This window comes from Entelurus aequoreus, linkage group LG08, assembly GCF_033978785.1.
Source record: "Entelurus aequoreus isolate RoL-2023_Sb linkage group LG08, RoL_Eaeq_v1.1, whole genome shotgun sequence".
NCBI classification, from domain to species: domain Eukaryota; kingdom Metazoa; phylum Chordata; class Actinopteri; order Syngnathiformes; family Syngnathidae; genus Entelurus; species Entelurus aequoreus.
In genome coordinates, this window is record NC_084738.1 from 73104749 (window position 1) to 73117704 (window position 12956).

Here is a 12956-nt window from a genome sequence, read left to right on the forward strand (position 1 = left end):
CGAAACGAGTTTGACCCGGCGAAAATTATAGACATGCGATAATAAAATTAATATTTTGCGAAACGAGTTTGACCCGGCGAAAATTATAGACATGCGATGATAAAATTAATATTTTGCGAAACGAGTTTGACCCGGCGAAAATTATTGACATGCGATAATAAAATTAATATTTTGCGAAACGAGTTTGACCCGGCGAAAATTATAGACATGCGATAATAAAATTAATATTTTGCGAAACGAGTTTGACCCGGCGAAAATTATAGACATGCGATAATAAAATTAATATTTTGCGAAACGAGTTTGACCCGGCGAAAATTATAGACATGCGATAATAAAATTAATATTTTGCGAAACGAGTTTGACCCGGCGAAAATGATAGACATGCGATAATAAAATTAATATTTTGCGAAACGAGTTTGACCCGGCGAAAATTATAGACATGCGATAATAAAATTAATATTTTGCGAAACGAGTTTGACCCGGCGAAAATGATAGACATGCGATAATAAAATTAATATTTTGCGAAACGAGTTTGACCCGGCGAAAATGATAGACATGCGATAATAAAATTAATATTTTGCGAAACGAGTTTGACCCGGCGAAAATTATAGACATGCGATAATAAAATTAATATTTTGCGAAACGAGTTTGACCCGGCGAAAATTATAGACATGCGATAATAAAATTAATATTTTGCGAAACGAGTTTGACCCGGCGAAAATTATAGACATGCGATAATAAAATTAATATTTTGCGAAACGAGTTTGACCCGGCGAAAATTATAGACATGCGATAATAAAATTAATATTTTGCGAAACGAGTTTGACCCGGCGAAAATTATAGACATGCGATAATAAAATTAATATTTTGCGAAACGAGTTTGACCCGGCGAAAATTATAGACATGCGATAATAAAATTAATATTTTGCGAAACGAGTTTGACCCGGCGAAAATTATAGACATACGATAATAAAATTAATATTTTGCGAAACGAGTTTGACCCGGCGAAAATTATTGACATGCGATAATAAAATTAATATTTTGCGAAACGAGTTTGACCCGGCGAAAATTATAGACATGCGATAATAAAATTAATATTTTGCGAAACGAGTTTGACCCGGCGAAAATGATAGACATGCGATAATAAAATTAATATTTTGCGAAACGAGTTTGACCCGGCGAAAATTATAGACATGCGATAATAAAATTAATATTTTGCGAAACGAGTTTGACCCGGCGAAAATTATAGACATGCGATAATAAAATTAATATTTTGCGAAACGAGTTTGACCCGGCGAAAATTATAGACATGCGATAATAACATTAATATTTTGCCAAACGAGTTTGACCCGGCGAAAATTATAGACATGCGATAATAAAATTAATATTTTGCGAAACGAGTTTGACCCGGCGAAAATTATAGACATACGATAATAAAATTAATATTTTGCGAAACGAGTTTGACCCGGCGAAAATTATTGACATGCGATAATAAAATTAATATTTTGCGAAACGAGTTTGACCCGGCGAAAATTATAGACATGCGATAATAAAATTAATATTTTGCGAAACGAGTTTGACCCGGCGAAAATGATAGACATGCGATAATAAAATTAATATTTTGCGAAACGAGTTTGACCCGGCGAAAATTATAGACATGCGATAATAAAATTAATATTTTGCGAAACGAGTTTGACCCGGCGAAAATTATAGACATGCGATAATAAAATTAATATTTTGCGAAACGAGTTTGACCCGGCGAAAATTATAGACATGCGATAATAAAATTAATATTTTGCGAAACGAGTTTGACCCGGCGAAAATTATTGACATGCGATAATAAAATTAATATTTTGCGAAACGAGTTTGACCCGGCGAAAATTATAGACATGCGATAATAAAATTAATATTTTGCGAAACGAGTTTGACCCGGCGAAAATTATAGACATGCGATAATAAAATTAATATTTTGCGAAACGAGTTTGACCCGGCGAAAATTATAGACATGCGATAATAAAATTAATATTTTGCGAAACGAGTTTGACCCGGCGAAAATTATTGACATGCGATAATAAAATTAATATTTTGCGAAACGAGTTTGACCCGGCGAAAATTATAGACATGCGATAATAAAATTAATATTTTGCGAAACGAGTTTGACCCGGCGAAAATTATAGACATGCGATAATAAAATTAATATTTTGCGAAACGAGTTTGACCCGGCGAAAATTATAGACATGCGATAATAAAATTAATATTTTGCGAAACGAGTTTGACCCGGCGAAAATGATAGACATGCGATAATAAAATTAATATTTTGCGAAACGAGTTTGACCCGGCGAAAATTATAGACATGCGATAATAAAATTAATATTTTGCGAAACGAGTTTGACCCGGCGAAAATGATAGACATGCGATAATAAAATTAATATTTTGCGAAACGAGTTTGACCCGGCGAAAATGATAGACATGCGATAATAAAATTAATATTTTGCGAAACGAGTTTGACCCGGCGAAAATTATAGACATGCGATAATAAAATTAATATTTTGCGAAACGAGTTTGACCCGGCGAAAATTATAGACATGCGATAATAAAATTAATATTTTGCGAAACGAGTTTGACCCGGCGAAAATTATAGACATGCGATAATAAAATTAATATTTTGCGAAACGAGTTTGACCCGGCGAAAATTATAGACATGCGATAATAACATTAATATTTTGCGAAACGAGTTTGACCCGGCGAAAATTATAGACATGCGATAATAAAATTAATATTTTGCGAAACGAGTTTGACCCGGCGAAAATTATAGACATGCGATAATAACATTAATATTTTGCCAAACGAGTTTGACCCGGCGAAAATTATAGACATGCGATAATAAAATTAATATTTTGCGAAACGAGTTTGACCCGGCGAAAATTATAGACATGCGATAATAAAATTAATATTTTGCGAAACGAGTTTGACCCGGCGAAAATTATAGACATGCGATAATAAAATTAATATTTTGCGAAACGAGTTTGACCCGGCGAAAATTATAGGCATGCGATAATAACATTAATATTTTGCGAAACGAGTTTGACCCGGCGAAAATTATAGACATGCGATAATAAAATTAATATTTTGCGAAACGAGTTTGACCCGGCGAAAATTATAGACATGCGATAATAAAATTAATATTTTGCGAAACGAGTTTGACCCGGCGAAAATTATAGACATGCGATAATAAAATTAATATTTTGCGAAACGAGTTTGACCCGGCGAAAATTATAGACATGCGATAATAAAATTAATATTTTGCGAAACGAGTTTGACCCGGCGAAAATTATAGACATGCGATAATAAAATTAATATTTTGCGAAACGAGTTTGACCCGGCGAAAATTATAGACATGCGATAATAAAATTAATATTTTGCGAAACGAGTTTGACCCGGCGAAAATTATAGACATGCGATAATAACATTAATATTTTGCGAAACGAGTTTGACCCGGCGAAAATTATAGACATGCGATAATAAAATTAATATTTTGCGAAACGAGTTTGACCCGGCGAAAATTATAGACATGCGATAATAACATTAATATTTTGCCAAACGAGTTTGACCCGGCGAAAATTATAGACATGCGATAATAAAATTAATATTTTGCGAAACGAGTTTGACCCGGCGAAAATTATAGACATGCGATAATAAAATTAATATTTTGCGAAACGAATTTGATGCGGCGTTAATAATGAACCGGCGATAAGGCCAAGCATGCGTTAATTATTTTGAGAAACCAGTTTGACCCGGCAGTAATTCTAGACGTGCCAATACTATATTCCCTGCGCCAATTCAAGGAAATACGGTATTTCTAAAAAAAAAAAAGATTAAAAAAAAAAAAAAAAAGGGGTTTTAAGCCTTTTTTAAAAGCATCCACAGTCTGTGGTACCCTCAGGTGGTCAGGGAGAGCGTTCCACAGACGGAACGGCGGAGCAGAAAACCCGGTTTCCATATTATAACCCATGGTTATAACCCATATCATATATAATTTGACAAGGTTAAATATAATTATTGAATATATATGATATGACAGGGGTCACCAACGCGGTGCCCGCGGGCACCAGGTAGCCCGTAAGGACCAGATGAGTAGCCCGCTGGCCTGTTCTAAAAATAGCTCAAATAGCAGCACTTACCAGTGAGCTGCCTCTATTTTTTAAATTGTATTTATTTACTAGCAAGCTGGTCTCGCTAAGAGAGACAAAACTCAAATAGAATTTGAAAATTCAAGAAAATATTTTAAAGACTTGGTCTTCACTTGTATATATATATATATATGTATGTATGTATGTATATATATGTAAATAAATTCATTAATTTTTTTTACTTTGCTTCTTATAACTTTCAGAAAGACAATTTTAGAGAAAAAATACAACCTTAAAAATGATTTTAGGATTTTTAAACACATATACCTTTTTACCTTTTAAATTCCTTCCTCTTCTTTCCTGACAATTTAAATCAATGTTCAAGTCAATTTTTTTTTTTTTATTGTAAAGAATAATAAATACATTTTAATTTAATTCTTCATTTTAGCTTCTGTTTTTTAAACGAAGAATATTTGTGAAATATTTCTTCAAACTTATTATGATTAAAATTCAAAAAAATTATTCTGGCAAATCTAGAAAATCTGTAGAATCAAATTTAAATCTTATTTCAAAGTCTTTTGAATTTCTTTTAAAATTTTTGTTCTGGAAAATCTAGAAGAAATAATGATTCGTCTTTGTTAGAAATATAGCTTGGTCCAATTTGTTATATATTCTAACAAAGTGCAGATTGGATTTTAACCTATTTAAAACATGTCATCAAAATTCTAAAATTAATCTTAATCAGGAAAAATTACTAATGATGTTCCATAAATTATTTTCTTATTTTTTTCAAAAAGATTCGAATTTGCTATTTTCTCTTCTTTTTTTTCCGTTGAATTTTGAATTTTAAAGAGTCGAAATTGAAGATAAACTATGTTTCAAAATGTAATTGTCATTTTTTTTGGTGTGTTTTCTCCTCTTTTAAACCGTTCAATTAAGTGTAAATATCATTAATTATTAATAATAACATAGAGTTAAAGGTCAATTGAGCAAATTGGCTATTTCTGGCAATTTATTGAAGTGTGTATCAAACTGGTAGCCCTTCGCATGAATCACTACCCAAGAAGTAGCTCTTGGTTCCAAAAAGGTTGCTGACCCCTGGTGTAGGATATTATAAACTAACCCTAACCTCGGTAAACAAAAATAGAGAGGAGTCACCAGTGTGGGGGAAAAATGTGCATTTTTCGGCCATAATAGGTAAAAAACCTGAATAGTGGGACGTACACAAAGCTGACCAATCGTAATAGAGTAGGCGTGGTCAGCTGCCGAAACCTGGACTCAGGAACAGATCCAGATCTTGTAAGTGTTGACTGATGTGCTGCTGGCCTGCAGATAATGTGTTTGGCTGCCACCTGGACACTCTGTGTGCTCTGGAGGGAACCACCGTGCCCAGGTTTGTGGAGAAGTGCATCAAAGCTGTGGAAAGGAGAGGTAGGGTAACACCCCTCACCCGCACGCATTGTGTTCCCACTGACCCACTGACCACACCCCCCTCCACATGTGTCCACTGGCAGGCTTGGACGTCGACGGACTCTACAGAGTCAGCGGGAACCTGGCAGTCATCCAGAAACTACGCATCTTGGCGGATCATGGTAAAGCAGCTTGTTGTTGTTTGCTGGGTGTAGGACGCATGTTGTTGATGTTTGCTGGGTGTAGGACGCATGTTGTTGATGTTTGCTGGGTGTAGGACGCAGGTTGTTGATGTTTGCTGGGTGTAGGACGCAGGTTGTTGATGTTTGCTGGGTGTAGGACGCAGGTTGTTGATGTTTTCTGGGTGTAGGACGCAGGTTGTTGATGTTTGCTGGGTGTAGGACGCAGGTTGTTGATGTTTGCTGGGTGTAGGACGCATGTTGTTGATGTTTGCTGGGTGTAGGACGCAGGTTGTTGATGTTTGCTGGGTGTAGGACGCAGGTTGTTGATGTTTGCTGGGTGTAGGACGCAGGTTGTTGATGTTTGCTGGGTGTAGGACGCAGGTTGTGGATGTTTGCTGGGTGTAGGACGCAGGTTGTTGATGTTTGCTGGGTGTAGGACGCATGTTGTTGATGTTTGCTGGGTGTAGGACGCAGGTTGTTGATGTTTGCTGGGTGTAGGACGCAGGTTGTTGATGTTTGCTGGGTGTAGGACGCAGGTTGTTGATGTTTGCTGGGTGTAGGACGCAGGTTGTTGATGTTTGCTGGGTGTAGGACGCAGGTTGTTGATGTTTGCTGGGTGTAGGATGCAGGTTGTTGATGTTTGCTGGGTGTAGGACGCATGTTGTTGATGTTTGCTGGGTGTAGGACGCAGGTTGTTGATGTTTGCTGGGTGTAGGACGCAGGTTGTTGATGTAGGACGCAGGTTGTTGATGTTTGCTGGGTGTAGGACGCAGGTTGTTGATGTTTGCTGGGTGTAGGACGCAGGTTGTTGATGTTTGCTGGGTGTAGGACGCAGGTTGTTGATGTTTGCTGGGTGTAGGACGCAGGTTGTTGATGTTTGCTGGGTGTAGGACGCAGGTTGTTGATGTTTGCTGGGTGTAGGACGCAGGTTGTTGATGTTTGCTGGGTGTAGGACGCAGGTTGTTGATGTTTGCTGGGTGTAGGACGCAGGTTGTTGATGTTTGCTGGGTGTAGGACGCAGGTTGTTGATGTTTGCTGGGTGTAGGACGCAGGTTGTTGATGTTTGCTGGGTGTAGGACGCAGGTTGTTGATGTTTGCTGGGTGTAGGACGCAGGTTGTTGATGTTTGCTGGGTGTAGGACGCATGTTGTTGATGTTTGCTGGGTGTGGTCCACAGACCAACTGGACCTGGAAGACGGACATTGGCAAGACGCTCACGTCCTGACAGGAGCACTCAAGCTCTTCCTGCGTGAGCTTCCTGAGCCTCTCTTCCCCTACAGACACTTCTATGACTTCATCACGGCCATCAGTAAGAAGACTTTCACTTCCCAACATTATTATTATTATTATTATTATTATTATTATTATTGTGTAAATATCCCAACATGTCACTTCTACTTCTATGAAACTCACTGAGAAATGAAATCACCATTTTGCTGTTTTGCATTTTCAAAACCAACACAATATTTTTTGTAACCATCATCTCGAATTTAGTGAAGATGAAAGATTCTCAGTCATTAGTGTTAAAAATAAGTCAAATATATCGTTTTTGACCTCAAATATCCATCAGAAGTATCTCTTGCTGTCAACTTGTCACTTTTTGTTGAAGAAAACTCAAGTTTTTTATTGCAAAATCTCATAATATGCAATATTTTCACCAAGTGGAATATTTGATCTTTTGCTGATATCAGACTGATCTTCGATATCAATAATGTATCAGGACACCATTTTTAAATATGACTGCTTGTATCAGACATTCTACATGCAAGCTGATAATGTTTGATCTTTTGCTGATATCGCTGATATCAATAATGTATCGGGACCCCACTAATAAATACGACTGCTTGTATCAGACATTTTACATGCTAGCTGATATCATCTGATACTTGATCTTTTGCTGATATCAATAATGTATCAGGACACCTCTAATAAATACGACTGCTTGTATCGGACATTTTACATGTTAGCTGATATCATCCGATACTTGATTTTTTGCTGATATCAATAATGTATTGGGACCCCACTAACAAATATGACTGCTTGTATCGGACATTTACATGCTAGTTGATATCATCTGATACTTGATCTTTTGCGGATATCAATAATGTATCGGGACCCCACTAATAAATACGAGTGCTTGTATCGGACATTTTACATGCTAGCTGATATCATGTCATTAGATAACATCACCGTCGTTGGACGTCATCAGATAATATCACAGACGTTGGATGTCATCCGATGATATCACCGATGTTGGATGTCAGCCGATGATATCACCGACATTGGATGTCAGCCGATGATATCACCGACGTTGGATGTCAGCCGATGATATAACCGACATTGGATGTCAACCGATGATATCACTGACGTTGGATGTCATCTGATGATATCACAGACGTTGGATGTCAGCCGATGATATCATTGACGTTGGATGTCATCTAATGATATCACAGACGTTGGATGTCAGCCGATGATATCACCGACGTTGGATGTCAGCCGATGATATCACCGACATTGGATGTCAACCGATGATATCACCGATGTTGGATGTCATCTGATGATATCACCGACGTTGGATGTCATCTGATGATATCACAGACGTTGGATGTCAGCCGATGATATCACCGACGTTGGATGTCAGCCGATGATATCACCGACGTTGGATGTCAGCCGATGATATCACCGACGTTGGATGTCATCAGATGATATCACCGACGTTGGATGTCATCAGATAATATCACCGACGTTGGATGTCGTCAGATAATATCACCGACGTTGGATGTCATCAGATTATATTACCGACGTTGGATGTCATCAGATGATATTACCGATGTTGGATGTCATTAGATGATATTACCGATGTTGGATGTCATCAGATGATATTACCGATGTTGGATGTCATCAGATAATACTACCGATGTTGGATGTCATCAGATATTATTACCGATGTTGGATGTCATCAGATATTATTACCGATGTTGGATGTCATCAGATATTATTACCGATGTTGGATGTCATCAGATAATATTACTCATCCTTTGCAGAAATGTTGGATTACGACAAAAAGGTGGATCGTATTTGTAACCTGGTCCAATCTCTGCCAGCACCCAACCACGACACCATGGAGCTTCTCTTTGGACATTTACGCAGGTAAGACGCACATCGCCTACACCCTGCTCTGCCTTCGTGCTGCTGACCTAACCTCTCCTCCCCACTGACCTCTCCTCCCCACTGACCTTTCCTCCCCACTGACCTCTCCTCCCCGCTGACCTCTCCTCCCCACTGACCTCTCCTCCCCACTGACCTCTCCTCCCCACTGACCTCTCCTCCGCGCTGACCTCTCCTCCCCACTGACCTCTCCTCCCCACTGACCTCTCCTCCCCACTGACCTCTCCTCCCCACTGACCTCTCCTCCGCGCTGACCTCTCCTCCCCACTGACCTCTCCTCCCCACTGACCTCTCCTCCCCACTGACCTCTCCTCCCCACTGACCTCTCCTCCCCACTGACCTTTCCTCCCCACTGACCTCTCCTCCCCGCTGACCTCTCCTCCCCACTGACCTCTCCTCCCCACTGACCTCTCCTCCCCACTGACCTCTCCTCCCCGCTGACCTCTCCTCCCCACTGACCTCTCCTCCCCACTGACCTCTCCTCCCCACTGACCTCTCCTCCCCGCTGACCTCTCCTCCCCGCTGACCTCTCCTCCGCGCTGACCTCTCCTCCCCACTGACCTCTCCTCCCCACTGACCTCTCCTCCCCACTGACCTCTCCTCCCCACTGACCTCTCCTCCGCGCTGACCTCTCCTCCCCACTGACCTCTCCTCCCCACTGACCTCTCCTCCCCACTGACCTCTCCTCCCCACTGACCTTTCCTCCCCACTGACCTCTCCTCCCCGCTGACCTCTCCTCCCCGCTGACCTCTCCTCCCCACTGACCTCTCCTCCCCACTGACCTCTCCTCCCCACTGACCTCTCCTCCCTGCTGACCTCTCCTCCGCGCTGACCTCTCCTCCCCACTGACCTCTCCTCCCCACTGACCTTTCCTCCCCGCTGACCTCTCCTCCCCGCTGACCTCTCCTCCGCGCTGACCTCTCCTCCCCACTGACCTCTCCTCCCCGCTGACCTCTCCTCCCCACTGACCTCTCCTCCCCACTGACCTCTCCTCCGCGCTGACCTCTCCTCCCCACTGACCTCTCCTCCCCACTGACCTCTCCTCCCCACTGACCTCTCCTCCCCACTGACCTCTCCTCCGCGCTGACCTCTCCTCCCCACTGACCTCTCCTCCCCACTGACCTCTCCTCCCCACTGACCTCTCCTCCCCACTGACCTCTCCTCCCCACTGACCTTTCCTCCCCACTGACCTCTCCTCCCCGCTGACCTCTCCTCCCCACTGACCTCTCCTCCCCACTGACCTCTCCTCCCCACTGACCTCTCCTCCCCGCTGACCTCTCCTCCCCACTGACCTCTCCTCCCCACTGACCTCTCCTCCCCACTGACCTCTCCTCCCCGCTGACCTCTCCTCCCCGCTGACCTCTCCTCCGCGCTGACCTCTCCTCCCCACTGACCTCTCCTCCCCACTGACCTCTCCTCCCCACTGACCTCTCCTCCCCACTGACCTCTCCTCCGCGCTGACCTCTCCTCCCCACTGACCTCTCCTCCCCACTGACCTCTCCTCCCCACTGACCTCTCCTCCCCACTGACCTCTCCTCCCCACTGACCTTTCCTCCCCACTGACCTCTCCTCCCCGCTGACCTCTCCTCCCCGCTGACCTCTCCTCCCCACTGACCTCTCCTCCCCACTGACCTCTCCTCCCCACTGACCTCTCCTCCCTGCTGACCTCTCCTCCGCGCTGACCTCTCCTCCCCACTGACCTCTCCTCCCCACTGACCTTTCCTCCCCGCTGACCTCTCCTCCCCGCTGACCTCTCCTCCGCGCTGACCTCTCCTCCCCACTGACCTCTCCTCCCCGCTGACCTCTCCTCCCCACTGACCTCTCCTCCCCACTGACCTCTCCTCCGCGCTGACCTCTCCTCCCCACTGACCTCTCCTCTCCGCTGACCTCTCCTCCCCGCTGACCTCTCCTCCCCACTGACCTCTCCTCCCCGCTGACCTCTCCTCCCCACTGACCTCTCCTCCCCGCTGACCTCTCCTCCCCACTGACCTCTCCTCCCCACTGACCTCTCCTCCCCACTGACCTCTCCTCCCCGCTGACCTCTCCTCCGCGCTGACCTCTCCTCCCCGCTGACTTCTCCTCCCCACTGACCTCTCCTCCCCGCTGACCTCTCCTCCCCGCTGACCTCTCCTCCCCGCTGACTTCTCCTCCCCACTGACCTCTCCTCCCCGCTGACCTCTCCTCCCCGCTGACCTCTCCTCCCCGCTGACCTCTCCTCCCCGCTGACCTCTCCTCCCCACTGACCTCTCCTCCCCACTGACCTCTCCTCCGCGCTGACCTCTCCTCCCCACTGACCTCTCCTCTCCGCTGACCTCTCCTCCCCGCTGACCTCTCCTCCCCGCTGACCTCTCCTCCCCGCTGACCTCTCCTCCCCACTGACCTCTCCTCCCCGCTGACCTCTCCTCCCCACTGACCTCTCCTCCCCGCTGACCTCTCCTCCCCGCTGACCTCTCCTCCCCGCTGACCTCTCCTCCCCACTGACCTCTCCTCCCCACTGACCTCTCCTCCCCGCTGACCTCTCCTCCCCGCTGACCTCTCCTCCCCGCTGACCTCTCCTCCCCGCTGACCTCTCCTCCCCGCTGACCTCTCCTCCCCACTGACCTCTCCTCCCAGGGTGATCCAGTCGGGTGAGGACAACCGCATGACGGTGCAGAACGTGGCCATCGTGTTCGGACCCACGCTGCTGCGACCCGAGCAGGAGACGGGCAACATCGCCATGCACACGGTCTTCCAGAACCAGATCGTGGAGTTGATCCTGAACGAGTACAAGCGCGTCTTCCACTCCAGCTAGGAGTGCACCGCTCTTATTTTGAAAGCTCCTTCCTCCCACGTAAAGCAAGTTCCCTTTTTTTTTGTTTTTGTTTCCCAGAACGTTTAAAAATCATCTTCAGTGTTCTTGATTGAGAACAAACTTGGTGTTTGTCATTTTTCATCCTAGGAAGATTCCAGATCCACGTGTGGAACCCCCCCCCACCCCCCCCCTCCCCCCTCAACCTTCTTTTGAAAACCACCTTTATTTTACCAGCTTTTATAGCATTTATCTTTTTGTGTCTTATTTTAATATTTGAATGTTGACTTGTTTGTACCCACTGATCTTATTGTATTATAGAAGTGTATAGAGCTATTAACGGCACCCTGCTGTGAAGTAGAGCTAATATAGAATATTTAAATAAAGACTTATAAGCTGTATTTAACTAAAGAATAAAAGCAATTAGCCTGACCAACAGATACTAATAGAGAAAAAGTCCTGTAAATAGAAAGATGTCAAAAGAAGGTGTTCCATAATAAAAAATAACTTTGTAAAAAAAGATGGAAGGGAGCCTCAAGATGCTTTTCTCTGAAATCTAAAACATGGACCTGACGAGGTGGTCTGGACAAGAAGCTCAGGTCCCGGGAGAAGTGGAGGGTTGTCTTTCCGTCCGAGACATCCAAGGTATCAGTTTGGAGCCGTGAAAACCTGCTGATTGGATCCAGCCTCGCTCCGGTCCATCGACAAATTCTGAAGACGGCGGCAGCCGTTCAAGGAGCCTAAAGGTTGCCGTGGTGATGGTTGGGTTGAGCAAAGCTGTGGGCACTTTCGATTTTTGACGATTTCTGAATTGAATCGCAAAATGGATAACCTCACGGAGAAGCTTTCTGCGCTGCAGGGTGAAATGATCATTTTAAGGGCCAGAACAGACAATTTAACAAAGTCTTACCTGCAATAGCTTTGGCAGGACCATGCTGTTAACCATCCATCCATCCATTTTCTTCCGCTTATCCGAGGTCGGGTCGCGGGGGCAGCAGCCTAAGCAGAGAAGCCCAGACTTCCCTCTCCCCAGCCGCCTCGTCCAGCTCCTCCCGGGGGATCCCGATGCGTTCCCAGGCCAGCCGGGAGAGAGAGTCTTCCCAACGTGTCCTGGGTCTTCCCCGTGGCCTCGAAAATACAATTAAAACAATCACTGCACTCTCTGCTGCTGCAGCAACAGAGATACAGTCTAAGATATATAGATATCTAATGTATTCATACATTGTTTATGTAGGATATATGCGTGTATATATAACCTAATCATATTGTTTCTTCAATT

General features: G+C 44.1%; 1 protein-coding gene across 1 annotated transcript in view; it reads left to right on the top strand.

The window, feature by feature from the left end:
* arhgap27 (Rho GTPase activating protein 27) overlaps positions 1-12168 on the top strand; it is an 86091-nt gene extending 73923 nt beyond the window's left edge. The window contains 6 exon segments of the mRNA XM_062057283.1: positions 5463-5561; positions 5645-5722; positions 6899-7030; positions 8766-8871; positions 11503-11728; positions 11832-12168. Coding sequence (XP_061913267.1) covers positions 5463-5561; positions 5645-5722; positions 6899-7030; positions 8766-8871; positions 11503-11680 — 593 coding nt within the window. The 3' untranslated portion in view covers positions 11681-11728; positions 11832-12168.
* The last annotated feature ends 788 nt before the right edge of the window (positions 12169-12956 follow it).